Source organism: Thunnus thynnus, chromosome 4 (assembly GCF_963924715.1).
Source record: "Thunnus thynnus chromosome 4, fThuThy2.1, whole genome shotgun sequence".
Lineage (NCBI taxonomy): Eukaryota > Metazoa > Chordata > Actinopteri > Scombriformes > Scombridae > Thunnus > Thunnus thynnus.
The window spans coordinates 21158904-21180414 of NC_089520.1; the positions used below are offsets into that span (position 1 = coordinate 21158904).

General features: G+C 38.5%; 2 protein-coding genes across 4 annotated transcripts; one reads left to right on the forward strand and one right to left on the reverse strand.

The window, feature by feature from the left end:
• Nucleotides 1-819: 819 nt before the first annotated feature.
• On the forward strand, nucleotides 820-17567 carry pfkfb4b (6-phosphofructo-2-kinase/fructose-2,6-biphosphatase 4b). 3 transcript variants are annotated; one of them, XM_067587444.1, is made up of 14 exons: nucleotides 820-954; nucleotides 11183-11299; nucleotides 11403-11499; nucleotides 12559-12625; nucleotides 12718-12792; nucleotides 12884-12940; nucleotides 13039-13160; nucleotides 13251-13458; nucleotides 13656-13802; nucleotides 13897-14001; nucleotides 14095-14224; nucleotides 14381-14443; nucleotides 14635-14699; nucleotides 16517-17567. In XM_067587444.1, the coding sequence occupies exons 1-14, from the start codon at nucleotides 912-914 to the stop codon at nucleotides 16574-16576; spliced, it is 1356 nt and encodes a 451-aa protein (XP_067443545.1). In that variant the 5' UTR covers nucleotides 820-911; the 3' UTR covers nucleotides 16577-17567. The 3 variants fall into 3 exon arrangements, with proteins under 3 accessions (XP_067443545.1, XP_067443543.1, XP_067443544.1); XM_067587442.1 differs by lacking the exon at nucleotides 820-954 and adding an exon at nucleotides 9551-9759; XM_067587443.1 differs by lacking the exons at nucleotides 820-954; nucleotides 16517-17567 and adding exons at nucleotides 9551-9759; nucleotides 14942-16081.
• Nucleotides 17568-17633: 66 nt separating this feature from the next.
• On the reverse strand, nucleotides 17634-21511 carry arpc4 (actin related protein 2/3 complex, subunit 4). Its single transcript, XM_067587445.1, has 6 exons — nucleotides 21365-21511; nucleotides 19450-19568; nucleotides 19200-19311; nucleotides 19002-19097; nucleotides 18405-18575; nucleotides 17634-18203 (listed from the first exon to the last, which is right to left on the reverse strand). Exons 1-6 carry the CDS (start codon nucleotides 21365-21367, stop codon nucleotides 18198-18200), a joined length of 507 nt encoding a protein of 168 aa, XP_067443546.1. The 5' UTR covers nucleotides 21368-21511; the 3' UTR covers nucleotides 17634-18197.

Consider the following 21511-nt stretch of genomic DNA (forward strand, 5'->3'; position numbering starts at 1 on the left):
ATTCCCCCACACCAGGCCACAAACCAACAAACAAACAAAAAAACAGAAAAACAATAGCACTTTAATTATATACAATAAAACAAAATTATGTCTTTACATTAAACAAGTCCATTAAACAACGTTTTTATGCCTTTTTTTTTCTTTTTTGCATTTTCCAAATACAAGACAGAAGGTGACCAAAAATCATAGAGAGTATATGTCCACATTTTTTGTTTTCCAATGACAATTTTTCAGAGAGAAGAAAATTAGATATTTGTAGTAGTAGTTGTAGACTTTTTTTTTTTGCAAAAAAAAAAAAAAGGAAATAGTAATAAGTATTTTTATTTTCACTCTATCTAAGTTCTGATTTGGCATGGAATTTAATAAAAATTAACAAGAATTGAACTGAATTTCAGTATCAAGCATTCATTTTGTGAAGTAATATATTAATTTTCAATCAGTGCCTAGTTTCTCACACATTGCACATCCTGACTGGTGTGAGATAGTATTTATGAATGAATTTGAAATTAGCCAATTAGCTGATATATACATTTACGTTGTGCAATCAAAAATATACAAATTTGTGATTAATGAAATGACTAAAACCAACTGACAGGTGGGTAACCTGAATCATTTGGGGCACCCTGGGGTCAAGGATTAGTTGCACGCGCTGCCTGGTGCATATGTGACTGATAATGGTGCATACACAAAAAGGCTTAAAACATCTGTATTCAGGAGTACATGTATGGACGGAGGTACATGAGTCCAACAAAACAATAACAAGTAAATGTGCAAGTTCGCTCGTGCGTATGGACTAGATAATGAGCGCGCGTCTCTGCCGCTGTTCCCTCACTTCATTCATTGCTTCCTGCGCTGCTGCAGGCGCTCACACTGCTCACCACGCTGGGAAGAAGAGGCTTTAAACCTGGACCATGAGGGGCTCCTGCTGCCCGAGAAACACGCGGGACAGGGCAGGTAGGGTGCAAACTCCCGCTGACTTCTCACTTTTCTCTTTCTGCATTTTTCTTTAATGTGATTTTTTTGGACACTCAGTCGACATTGTGTGCATGCAGTGAGGGAGCCGAAGTGCCACAGAGCAGCTGGGCCAGCAGGCGGATGAAGTAAACAAGTCTGTGTCACGTAGGCATGCTCCAGAGCTGACAGGCGGGACACTCTGCGACACACCGCAGAGATATTTCTGACAAATAATGTATATTTCAGGTTTCACGTAGCAAAGGAGCAGCTCGCCACTTTGCTAAGGATGCTTGTGTAGCTAGCGTCTCCATATCTGCTGCTGCTTAGCCTGGCTGCTGTTAGCTAAGTTAGCCAGTCAGCTAGCTGGTGGACTGACTGAGTTATGAGAGTGACAGCCAGAGGATGTAAACAGAAACAAATGTTTAAAGACCCACAACAGCACATGAAGATCATGGATACTCAAGAATGTCTGAGAAATCTCTGGAGTTAGTTATGATTGTGTAAAGAGCCAATATGGGAAGGAATTCAATTAAAAAGCACAGCCTGATCATATTGTGGAGCAGATGGGAGAGGAAAACTAATAATCGACCCTGACCATGAAGCTCCACACTCATTTTACTGAAACTTTTTCCAGAGACCTCCTGGATGTCCCTCAGGGCTCACTATTGATTTAGCTCCTCTCATGGCTCACACAGTTTTGTAGTCTTGCTTGCTCTTGAATACCTTTTATCATCTGGGTCTCACATGGGGTTATAGTGATATATTCTCAGCCACAAAATATGTGTGTAAGATGCTTTTAGATAGGTTACACTCACAATAAACACTTAATGCAAAGTCATTTGTTTTTCTTGTGGCTTTTTCACAACCCGCATTGGTGGTTTGGTTTCCCAGACATGGGGCAGATGGAAGAAGAGATTGCAGTGTCTGAAATCCTGGTCTAACAGGTGCTCCGTTGTGTCAGAGCCTGATCATGACTCTGAACATTTCAGCCTGAACACCTGTCTGTGTGTTTTACTTCTGCAAGCTGTGAAGCGTAGCCCATTATATTGTTCTCGTTGAGGTTTGTCAATGAAGCTCAAAAGTGTCATGTGCATATAAATATAAACATAAATAATAATATATAAATAGCATCTGGACCTGTGCTAATACTATGTATGGCCTATATAATCTGTTGACTCAGTTATTATAAGAATAGGTTATTATGTAATTATATTAGTCATGTAGCCTGGAGGGCCTGTTTAACATTAGTTAGTGTACTGTCATGTTGACAGATGCCATGCAGACAGTCTCTGACAGATCTTCTATCCTAAGGGAGGGACTTACTGCTGTTCCTTGTACGAATATGGTCACAGCGGTTTAAATGTGTGCAGCCCAAGCTGTTGTGGCAGATGCATGAGGGATGAACAGGCTGTGCCGCTCTGTCTGTGCATACACACAAGAGAGAGGTGGGGCTAAGCAGACAAACAGGAAAAACGTGTTAGAAAGTGTTAGTCTGTGGAGCCTGGTTTGTTTATTTTAAGGGGGCTAGAGAGCCAAATATAAACATTTGTGTTGTATTTTAGCTATTCAGTAGGGTGTTAACGGTTGATGTGTATATTAAGCTGCCCCTGCTGTACACAGTAATGAAAATGTGATGCTACAAAGAGGCTGATTGTAAAAAGCGTTGAGCTAGCTTTGTCTCAAGAGTGTCCACATATTGTAGCCCATATGTGTTTATTACTGCAGAGGGAGAGGAATATGCTTGAGTGGATGCAGCAGACCCAACACAGTGGTTTTATACCCCACAGGATATTCATCTCCCGCCTGAGAGGCTGCCAGCTGCAGTAAATTTGCTTTCTCTCACCTTTTCTTTCCAGCTTTCTATTATACTGAATAGTACAATTTTTTTTTTCCGGTTTTATCTCTCGTCGAATTCCTACTCTGAATAATCACAATAAATCACTCCCTCTCATCCTTGCTCTCCCTCTCTCTCGCTGCTCCTCCTTTGCTCCCTCCCTCTCTGTGTCTGCGCTCTATCTGGGGGAAAGTTCACCCGCTCACTCAGAATCTCATTAAAGGCTCCAGGCAGAGCTGTAGTCTGTGTGTGTGTGCGTGCGTGCGCATGCGCTTGTTTTTGTTACCTTTTGGGGACTGTTTCTGGTATAAACACTGACCTTGTTGGGACCAATAGTCCCTATGGGGACGAAAGCCTGGTCCTAATGTGGCAAAACATCATTTCTGAGATCCTGGTTAGGGTTATGGTAAGGGTTTGGGTTAGGCTGTCCAAAATGAATGGAAGTCAAAGTAGTGTCCTAACAAGGATAGCTGTGCAAACCTGTGTGTGTGTATGCATGTCGGTCTGTCAAAGGCTACTTTTGGCGACAAAAAGTGATGTAGGACAACGTGCGTGTGTGTGTGTGTGTGTGTGTGTGTGTGTGTGTGTGTGTGATGCCTATGCAGTAACTGTGCACCTGCTCTGTCCGCTGATCTAGCTCATGTTTTGCATTTGGGGGCATTCAGGATGTTGGTGTGAATTTTGTGTCATTATGCTTGCAAATGTAGCAGCGTTTCTGTGCAATGGGGACATTTTCTTCCTGGACTTAGACATAGCAGCTGTTGTGTTAACCTCTGTTGCATATAGCACAATAGGAGCAAATCAACATGCTAAAACAGAGGATAGACCACTGACGGTTTTAAGTGTTTGATAGTACACTATATGGCCAAGAGTAAGTGGACACTGTCTTTTATTGCACATTTTCTTTTGTAATTTTTTGCACAGACTTTGAATTTCTGCTTAAATCCTGTCCACATACTTTTAGTCTGGGGCTGTTTTTTCATGGTTAGGGGCAAGCTCCTTAGTTCCAGTTAATGTAACTATGAATGCTACAGCATACAATGATATTTTTAAGACAATGGACAGGAGAAGGCCTTCCTTAAACTTTTTGGTGAGACAACGTCCATCTTGGGATGAATCTGATTTTCCAACATTAGCATCTAACCTCAGCGATGCTCTTGTGGCTGAATGGGAGTAAATCCCTGCAGTCAGCTTCCAAAATCTTGTGGAAAATCTTCTCAGAAGAGTGGAGCATGTTACATTTTAATGTACATATCAAATACTAATGACAGATTGTCCACATAGCAATGCAGCTTTTAGGTCAGTTAATATTGTAAACTTAGTACAGGAGCTTGACAAGATAGTATTAACACTGCATGTGTAACGGGGGACTATATTAGCCTCACAGTTTATAATGCCCCCGTTAAGTTTGTTTTATATGGCTGATAATAGTGACAGCCTACAGTCTCTGCGTTGTGTTGTGATGATGATGGTGGACTAACGGCTGACAGTTAGTAACGTCAGTTGACTCCAACGAAGACACCCAGACAGCTCCGATGTCGACTCAATGATGTCTGTTTATTGCTTACAAGCACTTTGGGATCTGGGGGATATAAGCCCGGTCTCAGTAAAACTATTTAATATAAATAAAATCATAATCAAAGGAAACTCACAATACTAATAAATGATTTCTGTGACGAAGCTTAATAACCGTTAAATAACAAATTACAGGGCCAATGGTCTAACCTTGACCAGGATCAAAAACTCACTATATTACAGATTACACAAACACACTATTGATACAGATGAATCAGTTCACATAGATAATCACTCTGAATGTCAATATAATTATAATTAGTAATAAAGTCTATCTCAGGTCAGCTATACATTATTATTTACAGGTTTCCATTTAACAGTCACACACTTTCACCTAAAAATATCAGTGTTTCTCTGACAATGTACGACGATGACCGAACGTCCGGTATGGGCTGTTAGCCGAGCTGCTGCTAACACTTGTTTGGTTTATTTCTCTTATAATTTTAGATCCAGACATTCAACCGGTTTCTCCCGGGAGCCGAATTATCCGCAGAGGTCTCCTCCTCTCCAAAAACAAATGTACACGCAGATTAAAATCGTTTAAAATACTAATTAAAGCTGTTTCACCTAAAAAATCAATATTTCTCCGACAATGTTTGGCGACCACTGGACGTCCGGTACGGGCTGTTAGCTGAGCTGCTGCTAACGTTTGCCCAGTTTATTTCTCTGATAACTTAAGATCCAGACGTCCAATGACTAAAATCCTTCTTCCAGCTAAAAGATATAGTTAAAAGCGACCTAAATTTATCATGAAAATGTGGTTTAAAACTAAATAAAAGTCAATTTATAACAGTTTCTGTGGAACAACCACAACGCTGATGTATTATCTTGTATGTTTGTAAGTTACTCTTTGGTAGACGCCATTGTAGCGGACAAACACAGTGCCGCCGTATGCATCTTGTGTGTGTTTACTCTTTGGTAGAGGAGGTATGACACCATTGACATGCGACCAAATGAAACGGTCCGTTACTTTAATTAAATTACAGATTTCTCTGGGTTTGAAAATTGTTGGAAACATTTGGGATAATGTAAGTACACAACTCAACAAAATATATAACATAGGTCTAGTTGTTTTTAGACATTTTAATGTGGAATAACAACATATTATACCTTTAATGTAACATGCAAGAGGCATATGTTATACATGTAAAATGCTGAATTAACCTGCTGGAAATCACACTTCAGGCTACTAAGGTGGATCATAATACATAACTTTAATAATTAGGTAAATGTTTTGATTTGGAAGTTGCCAAAAGCATCACAGTTGCATCGACAAACTGGACAGAGAGGAAGTGAACACAACCCGAAGCTAACCAGCAGGAATATGACAGGAGGTTGATAATTGCTGCTGTTTAACACTACATGACTCACCTAAATATTTAATTATGGCTGAAGGAATCTAGTTTGTCATGTTGGGTAGAAGCAGGATTATAAACTGTCTAATGTAGATGAGTATGTGGGACAAAAGGTCGCAACTAACGGTTATTTTCATTATCAATTAATCTGTCGATTATTTTCTTGATTAATGGATTAGTTGTTTGGTCTATAAGATGTCAGAAAATGGTGAAAAATGTTGATCACTGTCTCCCAAAGCCCAAGGTGATGTCATAGAAGACTAAAGAAACCAGGAAATATTCACGTTTGAGAACATTCAGAATACTAATTGACATATTTATTCACTACTTTATTTTCATACTCACATCTTAATCATTTCATTATCAGGTATTGTATTAAAGCAGGTTGAGATTATAGACATGTTATTATAATATTATTATTATTGTTGTTATATTAAAGACAGTCAGCCCCACTAGATTTCACACAAGCACCAGCATATCAGACCAAAACAAATGTGTGCATTGTTTAACCAATAAAGTTGGAAAAGAAAAAAAAAAAAAAGAAAGCAGTCCCTGGACAGATAGCTCACAAAACTCTGATCAAACTGTCAAACTAGGCAGATCTGATCAAATATGGATCAAGATTCTGTTACTGCATCGACTATTTCTTTCCTCAAATGCTTTCAGAAACATATTTGAGTGTACTGTTTGGCTGTAATTTCAGGAAGTTTGTGACACAGAGGGACTCACATGCACTAACATGCACGCGCAGCCAGCACTGCTATCAAAACAAAGAACAGAGAGGCTCAGATTACAAAACACACAGAGGGAGTGTGACTTTATTGTCTGCCCAGGACGCCATTACTCCACTATATCTTTACATAGCAAACTATTGTTTGTTGACATCTAGTAAGGCTGAACGTCGTTTATTGCAACTTTAATGCTTATTGCTGGATATTTTTGCATGTTTATATTTATATTTGTCATGTGGGCTTTCACTGCGACATCCTTTAACTGTGTGCCAATCAGCTGATAAATTAGTGGTTAAACAATAACGTTTATCAACTTGAAGTTCTGTATTGTACTTAAACTTGCTTTTGTTTGTGTTGAAGGTGTAGAAAATGTGTGTTAATGGGATTACTGGTGGAAGCTGTGAGGTGAGGTGTCTTGCTGATGGGATAAGTCCTGCTGACATGCTGACTGCTCTGGGACAGCCATGCCCTCTGACCTCTGATTCTGTTTACGGTCACAATAAGAGCTGCAACAATCAGTGCATTAATTGATTAGTCGATGGCAAATATTTTGATAATTGATTAGTCGTTTCAGTCACTTTTCAAGCAAACACCCAAACATTCTTTGGTTTCATCTCCTTAAATGTGAGAATCTGCTGCTTTTCTTTGTCATGTAGGATAGTAATACCACAGAGTTTAAGACTGCTGGTCAGAAAAGACATTTGGACATGTCGCCTTGGACACTGGTAAATTATAAAGGGCGTGTATTTCTATATTTTCTGACATTTTATAGACTGAACAATTAATCAATTAACAAAGAAAAGTAATCATCAGTTTAATCGGTAATGAAAGTACTTGTTAGTTGCAGCACTAGTCACAATGGATGCTGAATTGATAACAGTTATCAGACTGTATGGAGTCATTTTCCTCAGTAAGATTCATATTTTATTATAATGGTATTGTTTGTGGACTTTAAAAGTGAGTGCACAATGCCATCTGGTGTTATAACTTTGACACTACATTAATCTCAATACAATGCAGGCTTCCAGATTCAGTCATCACTTGAAAGACATTTGTGTTTGGTGAGCTTTATGTTGTGCTGTACTTCTCCTTTCTTGTCTCATGCAGGATTTTCAGTCTCCTTCATAATTTTTCATCTGTTGTTTATGTAATTGTTTAATATCTATTTTAGTCATCTGTCAAGCAATAATGCCAAACATTTACTGGTTGAAGCTTTTCAGATATGAGGTTCTGCTGCTTTTCTGTGTTTTTAATACACTGTAAATTGAATACCTTTGAGTTTTAGACTGTTGATCAGACAAAATAATCAATTTGAAAACACTGCCTTGAACTGTGAGAGCTTGCAGTGGTTATTTTCTGACACTTTTAAGGCAAATTATTTTTCATTATCAATTAATATGGGGGCTATTTTCTCAAGTTATTGTATTTTTATGTTTATAAAATGACAGGAAATTGTGAAATATGTCCATTATAATTTCTCAGCAATCAATGCGACATCTTTAAACTGTTTGTTTTGTCCTAACAGTCCTGAAGATAGTCAGTTTACAATGATTAAAAACAGATAAGCTGAAACCAGACTGTCTGAGGGGTTTGCTTGAATAATGAAAAAATCAAAATAGTAATACACATTTTATTAATTTATCTATCATATAGTCCAAACAATTAATCAATAATGAGAAAAATAACCAGCAGATTAACCAATGATTAAAAATATACATTTTTTTAACTTGTAAAATATATTTAACTTTTTTCTCATGTAACTTTTCTGTAATAATAATAATAATTAGTAATAATAATAATAATAGTTCACTATGATCATACATGTGATATATTACACAAATTTAAACCATAAAAACCTTTTTTTCAAGTGTAAAAGCTGATGGATGTCCTCTGTTGACCTCATATTTACACTCACGGGACGGGACTTTCTGCACTGTGTGTGTAAAGTGTGATATTAGAGTTGTTGATGACTTTTGCACAAGACGGATGTGTGGCCTTGACACCGTGCAGCCCGTGACTGGGTCGTGTACAGGTCATGGTTGTGTACAGTCAATGTTCCTGTAAAACGTGAAGCTCCGTTAGTTTTCACGCTGGTGTTTTTCTGAGCTCGTATCAGTCTGCACGCCCTCCTCATCCCCGGCCAGGCTCTCCCATTGGCTGCCGGGCCTCTCCGTCTGTTCTCTGATTGGCTCAGTTCATAGCTGCATTCACTGCCCATGTGTGGCGCATGTGAACAGCTGAACGCTTGTTTTTCTATTAACATATGCTTTCTACCAGCTTCTCTTGACTCACTAACGTACAGTAACTTACCGTCATTACGGTAATGTTTCAACAGCTTTTCCTGAAAATGAATTGTGAAAACATTTGAGATTTCATAAGACAAAAATACAACAAAATGTATAATAGAAAGATAATAAAAACAAACCCTCCTTCTATTACCTATATTCCAAACATATGAACACAAGTATCCTTTATTTGTGAATGGGGTGATATTTCCATCATATGTTTAAGTTCTGGGAAAAAGCTAGTAATTAGACCTTAATTTAAGATTATTTTTTCAGACATTATAAAGAGAAATTGAATAGGAAACAAGCCTGCGTTACGTGTCTGGGATAACGTAATAGTATCATGCATTTAGCAAATGTACTTCCTGTGAGACTGAGCAAGAAAGTATGACTCATCTGTTCTGCTCATATAGTATTATATACTGTGCAAAACAACACGTGTTTAATATTATCAAAATATTATCACTTATTATGAATGTAAAGATAATGTATATCTGAAGAAGTCTGTCACCATTTTTTAATCTATCGTTGTCTGGTGTGCCAATTGTTATTGTGATTGTTCCTTGGTTAAATGAACATTCTTTTCTTTGTTTGTACATTCTTAAAATAAAAGTCTTAAATTTCACAGTAAAAATGTTTTTAGCGAGTTAATGAAAATGATAAATTGATAAAATGACAGATTAGTAAAGTTACATTCTTGGTAACAGCACTGGTCTTTTTGTTTTGCTCCCTCATTCTGTGCTGCGCTCAGTCTCCAGTCGTTACGGTAATGAGAACCTGCTGTCTCTCAGTTGATATGAGACATCCCCCACCTCCCCCCCCCCCCGCAGCCTGCTGCATCACATTGCCTGGGCTTGAGCCCACCGCCACAGTTTCACGTTAGGAGGGTAACATCACGGACCGGACACCTAGGATGTTAGACAACGAGGAGTTTGTGGTGGAGACTTCCCCGCGGGAGCTTACCCAGAACCCGCTCAGGAAGATCTGGATGCCCTGCAAGAACGGGCACATAGCGCAGAGACGGGGTGAGATGCCGCTGGCCGGCAAGTGCCGCAGAGGATGCGACTGTGGGGATGTGGGGCATTTACTAATCTATCCTTTTTTCCTTTTCCTTTTTTCATCGTTTTTATTTTGCACTTTTTTTCCCGAACTTAAAACATTTTTCACTGTCTGACATTTTTACGCACTGCTGAGATATTGCGCACTGATAAAGTGCCGAATATTCGTGGTAATGTTGCATCATGTTCACCCTGTTTGGTTAATTTTTACCCTAAAATCACGTGCGTGCGGGTGAATTTGAAAAGCGCTCGGGGGAAATAATTGCAACCTCTCTTAATTAAATTTGGCCTCATGACACACACATGACCGGGATGCGCCAGTATTCCCAGTACCACCTCTAACAGCCAACATGTCTTAGCCCTGTTAGTCTGGATGTACGTGAAAGTCAGCAGTTGGTTTTTTTTTTTTTATTTCAGCCAGTTTCTTTCAGTCTGCTCACTCTCTGCAGGTCGGCTTGTTTTTGCTGAGTCAAGCTCGGCCTCCTTCAGAGCTGTTTTCCTTTTAAAACAAGCTGAAACTGGTTCAGTCCTGCATCTGGCACAAAACAATGTATCTTCTCCAACTTCATCTCAACCATTACTGTGCCTAGTATCCAGTACAATCGGTTAAGCAGCTTCTGCAGACACAATGCAGGATCAATCGTCCGTTGCATCTATATGAGTGTTAGTGAACATGAGTGTGTTGATACTCTCACTGCTGTCGTGCAGGGTTATCTGGAGAAGTGTGCATGGTTGTAACAGTGTGTTTTTCTTTTTGTACAGGAAAAAGAGTGCCGCTTGTTTCTTTAGTGAAGTCAATAGTTTTCAATATATAATAAGGAAATTATATTTATGTTGTGTTGGCTGCAAGATATAATAGTTTTTATCTGTGACAGTACATCCAGAAAGAGCTTTATGCTTGTAGAAAAATGTGATTTACTTGATCAGAAAGCTTTACTGACCTCATGTTCTGCTGTCTATAGCTACTCATCTCCATCTTTATTTTCAGTTTTCAGTTTCAGTTTGTTAATTTGCCATTTCTTCATCTGTCCTGGTTCTCCTTCTGTTTGAGTAAAAGGCTTGTCTCAAGTCCTGATAGGACACACAGTATATTTAAATTGCAAATAAGACATGTTTAAATCTTTAAAAGCATTTGGCTGTTTTTGTTCAGTCAGCACCAATGTCTCTGCTCTCTGGCAGGGATTTTCTGTGGTATTGTGTGTCACTGAACTGAAATCTCTCCAACAAGTGTTCTCACTGTCTGGTTTAATTATGGGCAACCTTCAAGACTAATTAAATTCTTGCTGAATAGAACAATGTTGACAAGCCGTGCTCTGCAAATGAACTGTGTGAGAAGTGAGTTAAATCCATTAAAAATGTGTGTTTCTTTCTCTCTCTCTGTCTCTCACAGTATGTATGACCAACTGCCCGACACTCATTGTGACTGTTGGACTTCCAGCTCGAGGGAAAACATACATTTCAAAGAAGCTGACTCGCTACTTAAACTGGATAGGTGTGCCAACCAAAGGTACCAGCTACACTCCCCTAGAATATAATCTCAGATATTTACTTTACAGTAGAAACTGGCTGTACTCCGCCTTTTAAAAATATGACATTTTCTTCCAAAACAGAGTTCAATGTTGGCCAGTACCGAAGGGAGTGTTTGAAGATATACAAGTCCTTCGAGTTTTTCCGTCCAGATAACGAAGAGGGCTTAAAAATCAGACGGTAAGTGATTTCCCCCAGCTGTCAGCCTACATCATGCAGCGTCGACAAACCATGAACAACCCGAGCCAACAGTAGTCTGCAGGTTTTCAGTCTAATGAAAGACCCCACCCGCTGATAAGTTCCCCTTCAAGTAGAGAGGAGGAGCTCATCTGAGCAAACACCCGCTGAGGTGTTAGGTCAGACTGTTGGCTCCATAGAGTGCCACGAAGACTAAATTCAATCTAGTAATTAAAATCAAATTTACAAATAATTTAAAAATGTCAAAAATGTTTAAAAATGTTTAGGTGAACATAGGCTGTAATGTTGTCCTACCACAGTATCAAATAGATCTATAGCTCTGATGACAACAGACAACGTTTCTGTAAAAGTAATTCTGTCGGCCATTACAGAAAAAATGTATTTTTAAAACATTTTTAATCTTAACTACTTATGTGGAAAAGAAAACATGAGTGAGAGAGATCAGAACTACTTTCTGGCTCAATTTATACATATTGTAAGTCCCATAGCTATGCACACACTGTTATTGATTGCAGTGGACGATCATAAAATACATTTCAGTGGCTTTTCTATTTCATTTTCATGTCCAGAAAAGAGGTTTAGATCATTTTAGCAAACTCCAGATCAGGTGAAATATGGGAATGGGGTAATAGGCCCTTCTTAAAATTGGGACAAAAATGGCAAATGTGCTTCAAATTGACTCATATAATAGGGTTTCTTTTTTTGTCAGTTGGTGTCATTGCGAATAGTTTATTATTTTAAAAGGATGATTCATTTTCTGTCATCAAAGAAAGCCTACCAGGCTTCCTCTTTTTGTCTTGAGGTTGTTGGGTGCAAGATGTCGTCATCTTTAAAAAAAGTATTATTACTCATAGTGCAGTAGTTTATGTAAACCATTAATTGTTGTCTCATTTTTCACTCTTGTGTACTTATGATGGGACAAATATCTACAACAGATGTGTCAAAACATAGGTTTGACTTTTTACAAACTGCTCAAATGAAGATGCAGCAGAAGTTGTAGCTAATTGGTAAACTGGCTGTGTGTCTGCTTTTCTTCCACAGTCAATGTGCAATGGCAGCACTCAACGATGTTCGGCAGTACCTGTGTGTTGAAGGAGGACAGGTGGCGGTGAGTTCTTTACATGGTCTCTTGAGTTCTCCATCGTAACATGAATGCATGCATATCGGGGCTTCATAAGGGGTTTCTTCATACTGTTTCAGGTCTTCGACGCCACAAATACAACAAGAGAAAGAAGAGGAACCATCGTCAAGTTCGCTGAGCAAAATGGCTTTAAGGTATGTTAACACAGGCAGGACTTTATTGAATCCAATCAGTCACATTGATTTGATGTCATTCTAAGTTTTATATACTGTTTTGTCAATATAGGTGTTTTTTGTGGAGTCTGTGTGTGAGGACCCGGATGTCATTGCACAGAACATTGTGGTAAGTTGGCTGTTCAGCATTACAAAGACTTCGATCAGAGTTAGACAGCTGTCTTCCTCTTTTTCCTGTTCACATTCGCTCATGTTTCCTGTTTGCAGCAAGTAAAGCTGGGCAGCCCTGACTACATACACTGCAACACAGAGGAGGCCATTGAGGACTTCATGAAGAGAATCAAGTGTTATGAATCCTCCTACCAGCCTCTGGATGAGGTTCTGGACAGGTTAGGATACACAGAATTACTTGGAGCAGTTTAAACCAGCAACGCAAGTTTGTACACAAGTTTATTATTCATCTGACTTTCTTGCTGCAGGGATCTGTCCTACATAAAGATCATGGATGTGGGCCGTCGTTACCTGGTGAACCGCGTCCTTGACCACATCCAAAGCCGAATCGTCTACTACCTGATGAACATCCACATCACTCCACGCTCCATCTACCTGTGTCGCCACGGTGAGAGCGACCTCAACATCAAGGGACGCATCGGAGGCGACTCTGGTTTGTCCACCAGGGGGAAAGAGGTGTGTGTTTGTGTCTGTGGTGAATCTGAACGATTAGAGAATTAGTCATCTGTAAGTTTAAATATAGCCTTCACTCTAGCTTTAAAACTCGCTACAGCTTCTGAAAGAGAGTAATGTCAGCCGAGGACACCGGCATCCTTGTGGAGTTTAAGAGGTTAAAGAGAAATCACTGTTCTCACTGCTTTTTTACCTCCTAGTTTGCCAAGAGTCTAAGGAAATTTATCCAGGACCAGAACATCAAAGATCTGAAGGTTTGGACCAGCCAGATGAAGAGAACAATCCAGACAGCGGAGTGCCTGGGAGTGCCATATGAACAGTGGAAATCGCTCAATGAAATAGATGCTGTATGTTGATTTCTGTGCATCAAATGCAAAATGCTGCAGCATTTTTAAGCATTTATGTATTGAAGCTAAACACATGACCCTCCTCTTTACAAAGGGTGTGTGTGAGGAAATGATGTATGAAGAGATCCAGGAGCATTACCCTCTGGAGTTTGCACTGAGAGACCAAGACAAGTACCGCTACCGCTACCCTAAAGGAGAGGTTAGAGACTTTTTGTTCTCTCAAAGACGTGAATGGGATTTGTTTGTGTCCCTTCAAACTGTGCGGCTGACGGGTCTGTTACTCTCTTTTCAGTCGTATGAAGACCTGGTGCAGCGATTGGAGCCTGTGATCATGGAGCTGGAGAGACAAGAGAATGTTCTGGTCATTTGTCACCAGGCCGTGATGCGTTGTCTTCTTGCATATTTCCTAGACAAGCCTGCAGGTATGAAGGTCTAACAGCAGCCAGTATGGACAAAAATGTAACTTTATTTAGGGTTGGTTTTTTTTGCCAATTTGTTACACGCATCATTGTTTTCAAAGTTTTGCTTTTCTTTGGCTGAATTGCAAGTTATTAAATGTTCTTTCTCTTCCTCCACAGATGAGTTGCCTTATCTTAAGTGTCCTTTGCACACTGCGTTGAAGTTGACCCCCCTGGCTTATGGTGAGTACTGTCATTTTTCTAGGCTTATATAAACATGTACGTATTAGCGTATGTCGACTGTTACATTTTGTTTTGGTCTTATTTGCAATGTAAATGTCTCACCTTGTAACAAATATTATAACCAAAACAAACTTGATTTACCTCCAGCGGGTCTAACTAGTGATGATTCTTGTTTGTTTGCTGTTATTCAGGATGTAAAGTGGAGTCTATCTATTTAGGCGTGGACGCTGTGAACACACACAGGGACAGACCAGAGGTAGGTATCCCAGTCAACACAAAGAAGTGGACAACTTGAATCCACTTCATGAGTGATTAACCTCACTGCTAAATCCATCCAACCTCATCTGAGACCTACGAGTCAGTCAGTAAATACTGAATGACAAAAAGCTGTGTGCGACTTTGTTTCATGATTTGCGGAGGGGGCACATTGTAGATCTCCCTCCTCAAGCAGGCCTTAGCAGTCAGCGCTGAACCCATCCTTTTCTTCTTATCGTACAGAGAATATAAAAATTCTCACACGGCAGAGGAAGCCATGTTCAGTCTCCACCGGCCATCCCTGACATCAACTGAGACATCTGTGACATCTCTTACCATAGACACTCCTACCTCCACCATGTCAGCAGCGATCCTCTCATTTCAGTTTTGTTTCTCAGTGGGAGCAGAAATGCTCTTTCTTTCATCTCAGGTCCTTCATGCAGTTTTTCTTTGTAGGAACTCCATAAACTGTGTGTGTGTGTGTGTGTGTGTGTGTGTGTGTGTGTGTGTGTGTGTGTTCTGGTATTATCATGTTGGAGTATAAAACTCATATTACATATTACGAGGACTTAATTGTTAGTTCAGGGCTATGGTTGGCGTTAGGCATGTAGGTTAGAATAAGTGTTCAGGAAATTAATGTCCTCGTAGGTGACAGAAGTATGTGTGTGTGTGCGTGTTTTGCGTATTTGAGCATTTGTATATTCTGCACTGATTCATGTATAACTGCACTAACACCTGTTGATGCATTTTTTTTTTTTTTGCACTCGCACTTCTATGATTGTATTGCCGTTGTATCAGCACATTATATCAATGTCTTCAATTAGCATAAAGACTTCAATGTGCTGCATTTTTTTAAAATAATGAATGTTACCATGATTGTGTTTTATATTACCATGAAGCCATTTATTTGTACAATATATAAACGTGTATAAGTAACGAAAACACATTTAACCTCAATATACATTTATCCCTGCATATGATACATCATTTTCATTCTAGTAGTATTTTTGTGTTGAGCTAAACTTGGTCTCTATACCAACACTTGTTTACAGTTTAAATGTGAAGGGTATTCTGCAGCGCTAATTTTTAATCACAAGAATTGAGATGCTCACTATTAAATCTATCAGTTATCTGCTGAATAACACACAGGCTTTAACTGTCTGTGAAGACTCTCAGTCATCCAGGTCATGGTATATGTGGGAGTGTTAAGGGCAAAGAAAGGTGAAACATCACCAAGAATGTAAAGCTCAGTTGCTGTTGACACTTCTAGATACAGACTTAAAGTATTATATCAAATGAACAATTTTTCATGTTTTTTGTGTTTGTCAAGATTTACTTGTAAAAGTGAAACAATAAAAATAAATCATTTTTCCCCTCCTGTTACTTTTCCTGATGAAAACATCAGTGATGTTTTTTATTGACAAAGCTTCATGCACTCATAATGACTGTGTCTATAAAGACAGTCAACTGAACACATTTACATGTCACACAGTAATCTATAGTAAAATACTTAAAGGCATTTTTTTTAAAATGTCTTTAGCAATCTGCCTTTAAAAGAGCAGTTTTATGACTAAAACTTGTTTATTAAACCCACAACCTCTATTCATATACTCCAGTTTTATTATTCTATACACACAAGTATCTGAGAGCAGGAATTCTGCTTTGATTAGACTAAATATAAATATCTCATTTTACCGTTAGTTACTGTTCATGAAAATATGAATATCAGGAGATTATTTATGAGAAATACATGTCAGATAAGTGATGTGGGAATATACTGGTTTAATACTGAGTCCTCTCCTCTCATCACTGTTTCAGAATGTGAATGTGCGGCGCACCACCGAAGACGCTCTGCAAACAGTCCCAGCTCACTTCTAATCCCCTGCACTTCCTGTTCCAGCTGAGACCTGGTCCCACTCTCTGTTTGGACCTCTGAATAGCATTATGGGTATGGTGCTGTTTCAACTGCTCACTGTGGCAGCTTCTTCACTGATGTGGAGAAACGAGTATCTTCCCAGACTCACACTGTAAAGCACTTTCACTAAATGTCATCCATTTTTATACATCTGTTATTTTTGATATGTGGATTTACTGTTACGATAAAACCATTCCATTAATGTTCAGCATCTTTCTCCCTAATTATATTTAATATCTACTGTATATTGTGCATTGTGTACACTGCCATATGCTTCCAGTGTTTCTGAAGGTGTTTTTATTGCATCATAACACAGGAGGAGAGTGCAACTACTTCTGATGTTCTTGATTAAAGTTGTAAATATGTGACTGTTTAAGAAACTCATCAGAAAACACAAATGAAGTTGTTTTTTTTAACAGGAGTTTTTTCTGTTTGTTGCATTATATACTGTATATTAAAAAAGATGACCGTTCAGTGTACTTACTCTGTGTAAACAAAGATTAAAATGAGTCTTTAACACTCCAGAGGTGAAGATCAGATTCTTACACCACAAAGGATGGAAATGACATAAATGCAATTGAACCTTTTCTTTAAAATGTAGTTTATGTTCTGAAACCCGAAACCTGGAGATGAGGCCCGTCCTCTGCGATTATTATGGTAGAACCAAAAAGGATTTTTGGTATAGAATTTGTGGTCTTTCGCTGTCATACCTGCTTCTATTTGGAGTAAAAAATAAGGTACTGTGCAAACTGTACAAGCATGTCTGTCTGATGTGAGTTTTGTGTGTAAACCAACTTGTATTATACAGTACATCATTTTTTGGGAGAAATCTGTACAATTTCTGTAATATTATACATTTGATATTGTATATAAATGTACTGAATATATAATTCAAAATGCCTTGTTCATCCTCAGCTGTACAAACCTCAATAAACCTTCAATGCTTGAGGGAAAGAGAGTTTGCTTTCTGTGATTCACAACTTAACAAAACCACAACGGATAAGAAAAACACCACTAAAATACAAAGGATAATGCTTTATTCATCTTCACTGCCAGCAAGTATATTTATTTTAATTATTTAAATCTACAATAAGGTCTACTCTGTGTACTTACGTAATAAAACAAAACATGTGCACCAATTGATTGGCCTCGTGGTTTAAGTTTGGTCGTAACAAAAGATAGCGATGAAATTTATGTGCATATAATATATATATATATATATAGATAGATATATTTAAAAAAACAATTTAAATTATCTGAAAAAAAAATCCATTTTACCCTGTGCTCATTAATATTGATTACAAATATCTTTTTTAAGGACCTGCCCTGACGTCTTTTAATGTTTTAAAGGCAGAAATTAATATCTGGTGTGAATATTCATAATGTACAAACATCAATATTTATGAGCACAGGGGCATTTGAAGAATAAAGGGTCAAACCCTGTTGGTCGGTACATCTTTACTGTACGTCTTATGTTTCTCAACTTCTTCGGCTGATGATAGTTTGACTCTCTGCCCTGTGATGTGAATGCTCCACTGTGACGGCCATGATTGCAAAAGGAATGTATTCCCCGGATATTACTTCTCAGAACTGCAAAAGTAAAACAAAAACAATGTCTGAGCTTCAATCAATCGAAAACACAAAGGCAAAATATATTACAAATGTGAATAATATTAAAAAATCTGTTTCAGCAATAAGTAGTAAAGCAGATGATTGTGGTCACTCTGGTATAAAAATAACATCACAGTAATTATGCAAATAAAGAGAATCTATAAAAACTGATGAACTCACATTTTTAAGGAACTCCTCAGCGACAATACGAGCCCTGGCGTTAACGGACAGCTTCATTTCACTTATCTCCTTGTCAATTTCCTCCATGAAATGAATGACAAAGTCCACCAGTTTATGCTTGTACATCTGCTCGGTGTGGAAGTTGGTGATGAGAAAACTGATGTCGTAGCCCTGCAAAATGAAGATGGAGTGTTAATCTTGTCATCATGTATTTGTTTCAGCTAAATATTGTAAACTCTTAATGGTAATAACTGATACTAATGTAAATCAGGGTTCTTATTGTTTCAAACAAATCACTTTACAGGACGTTTCCTGGATATTTTCTGTAACTTACAGTATGTGGATAACAGAAAAAGCAAGTTGAAATGTAAACCATCAACTGTGAGCATTCAGAGTGTTACAACTGCTGCCATCTTTACCTCATCCCTAACTAGAGTTGTAATTTAAATTATTTTGGTGTATTCTCATGTCTATGATATTTCAAAGCTTTTTCCAGGACAATTCATTGCTTATAAAGTCATTTTTGGCTTTCATAACTGAATAAATATGTGTGGAAACCCTGTAAATGTGATTGACCTAGTTTCAACTTCTGCTTACCTCCACTGGTTTCCTCCTCAGGATGAAGAAGTTCTCTGCTCTCATCATCATGAAACGCATGAATTTATGGCACAGAATCTTCTCGATCTCATCTGCCTGATTGTTTAAATTAAACAGTTGTCAAGATACAGTTATAAAAGTCATATCAATCATCCATTTACTATATTGAATCAAAGTCTAAACATGTAACTGACTGACCTGCTTGACAGCGATGCTGACTCTGACAGAGTTGATGGAGCCCTCGATCAGAACCTTCTCCTTGTCGTTGCGGCTGATGATCACAGGCTGGAGGAGCAACTCTTTACTACTCCTGAAATTGGACAGAAACACACACAATTAAATGTTGGGTCATAAAAATGTTACCCGAATCAGTCTTCTTTGTTTGCCATTCCTCTGTGATTATGGACGCCTCTGGCCAAATGCCAAAGATAATAAACTTGAAACTCACCGGACTTCCACCTCAGGCTTGTTGTGTCTCTCCACCACTTGTGAAGAGAAGTTCTCCAGACAAAGGGCGGCCTGCAGAGTGGCACGCACCGCATTGAGATAGGGACGCAAAGTTGCTGTCTGAGGGAGGAAAGTGAGGAAGAGTAGATGAGGATATTCCTAATGAAAAAGGTGCAACTGAGGCTGACTTGTGAGAAGTCCTGCAGATCAGCAAGTTTTGAATACACACTCTTGCCTAGTTTCACTTCTCCTGATAACAGTGTTTAATCAGGTCTTCAGCCGCATTGAGTCTCGACCTGGAGCAGGCAACTGGTTGTTTCTGGTGTGTCTTCATGACACAACCAGCAATAATGGCAAGAAACTGTGGTCTGAAATAATGTTTAGATTACTCGGGTCGGCATGTCCAAAACATGTCACACAGAAAACTTTGGGAATTTGGAAATGTACTAAAATGACCTTATATGTTGTAACGCTAAAAGCCAAGCAAGAAACATATCTCCAAATTATGAGAGAAGATAAAAATGGTTATCAATTATTGCTATTTGAGAGTACAGGTGGTGCCTGATTTCATTTGCTTTTATTTCCTCCATGGTTTGAGACTGGGAGACAATAATGTCACTGAGTAACATGGATGGAATTGGTATTATTAGTATATCAACACTGTGCAGGCATATAAAGTCTTGGGTTAGTTCTGGTGGAAAACACACTGATCAGGTCACATAATACCGAGTAACACCAGTTCTCATAATTACGAGAAAAGGACTCGTAAATTATGAGAAAGGAAGTCATAACCACTAGATAAGGAACCTTTTATCTTTTGTTTGTTTGGTGGATGCAATGCACTACCATAACTTTGACACTCCACTATTGCACCGGGTTGTATCACATTGGAGTCACAAAGTGAACAATGTGTGACTACACTACTTGTATTTTCTGTGTGCATTTTTATTCTTTTTTTAATTCAGCATTTTGAAAAATCTGATTTAAATTCACAACTGCTTAATCATTTCCCCAGAGCTAACACAACCTAAAGACCCAGTGTTTTCACTGACAAAACACCATGACCATGATGAAGTAGTGAGCAAAGAATAAATAATTTCCAACACAGAAATGCCCAACATATGTTTGGTGCAAATCATAAACAGTGTCTCTCCATACATTACATTATTTTTTAACTGTAAAATGTCACACTCAGTACATATCTTGGTTATAACTTTTCAATAACCAAATCAAAAATGCTTGGTTATGTGTTTATATAAACAAAAATACTACCAGACAGTATAACGTTTATGCTGTACTTTTTCTTAACCCTCAAACATAAATATTGGCTGCACCAATCCAGTATCAGTCCTGGTATACACCTGAGCTAATAAGAATACAGCCACTGGCTAATGAGAATGACAGGAAACACTGGTAGAACTGTAAAAAGCGTTGATCTATATGATTATTAATAGGTTATTATTATTGATTAAAATGATAGTTTAGCAGTGAGACGATTTTTAAGCAGAGGTGAACAAGCTGCTCCACTAACTTACATCATGCTCAGCACAGCTGGTAACAGCTGCAGCAGCCAGCAGTTAGCACACGTTACTTAGCAACAACATTAATAGCAGTAAAACGACCAACCTCACACGTCATAATAACAACATTATGTCACCATCTGTTCGTACTATTACAATTGAATTATCTCAATTGTTTTTTTCTTTAGCTAGAAAGCCGAGCAGCTAGCCTGTTAGCTAACTGCCCGTTACCTGCTTAGCTTGTTCAAATACGACCGGCGGAAAAGCCGAACTGCGCCCTCACATATGGATGCAGTGTTAGTCGAGCAGCGGTAACAACCTACTATATGCAAAGTCTAGTGTATGGAAGTGTTAAATTATGTCAGTTTATCAGCAAACTTGTATAATTTGTCTTACCATTTCTCTGTGTTAGGAGAGGCGGCTAAAGGCGGAAGTAGCTACTCTTGTCAGAGCTTTTTTCCGGGAACAGACACCGGAAGCCGCTCTGCAGCTGACAGGCAGTTGCTGTTCGCATGATGGAAGTAACACAATAACGTTAACGGT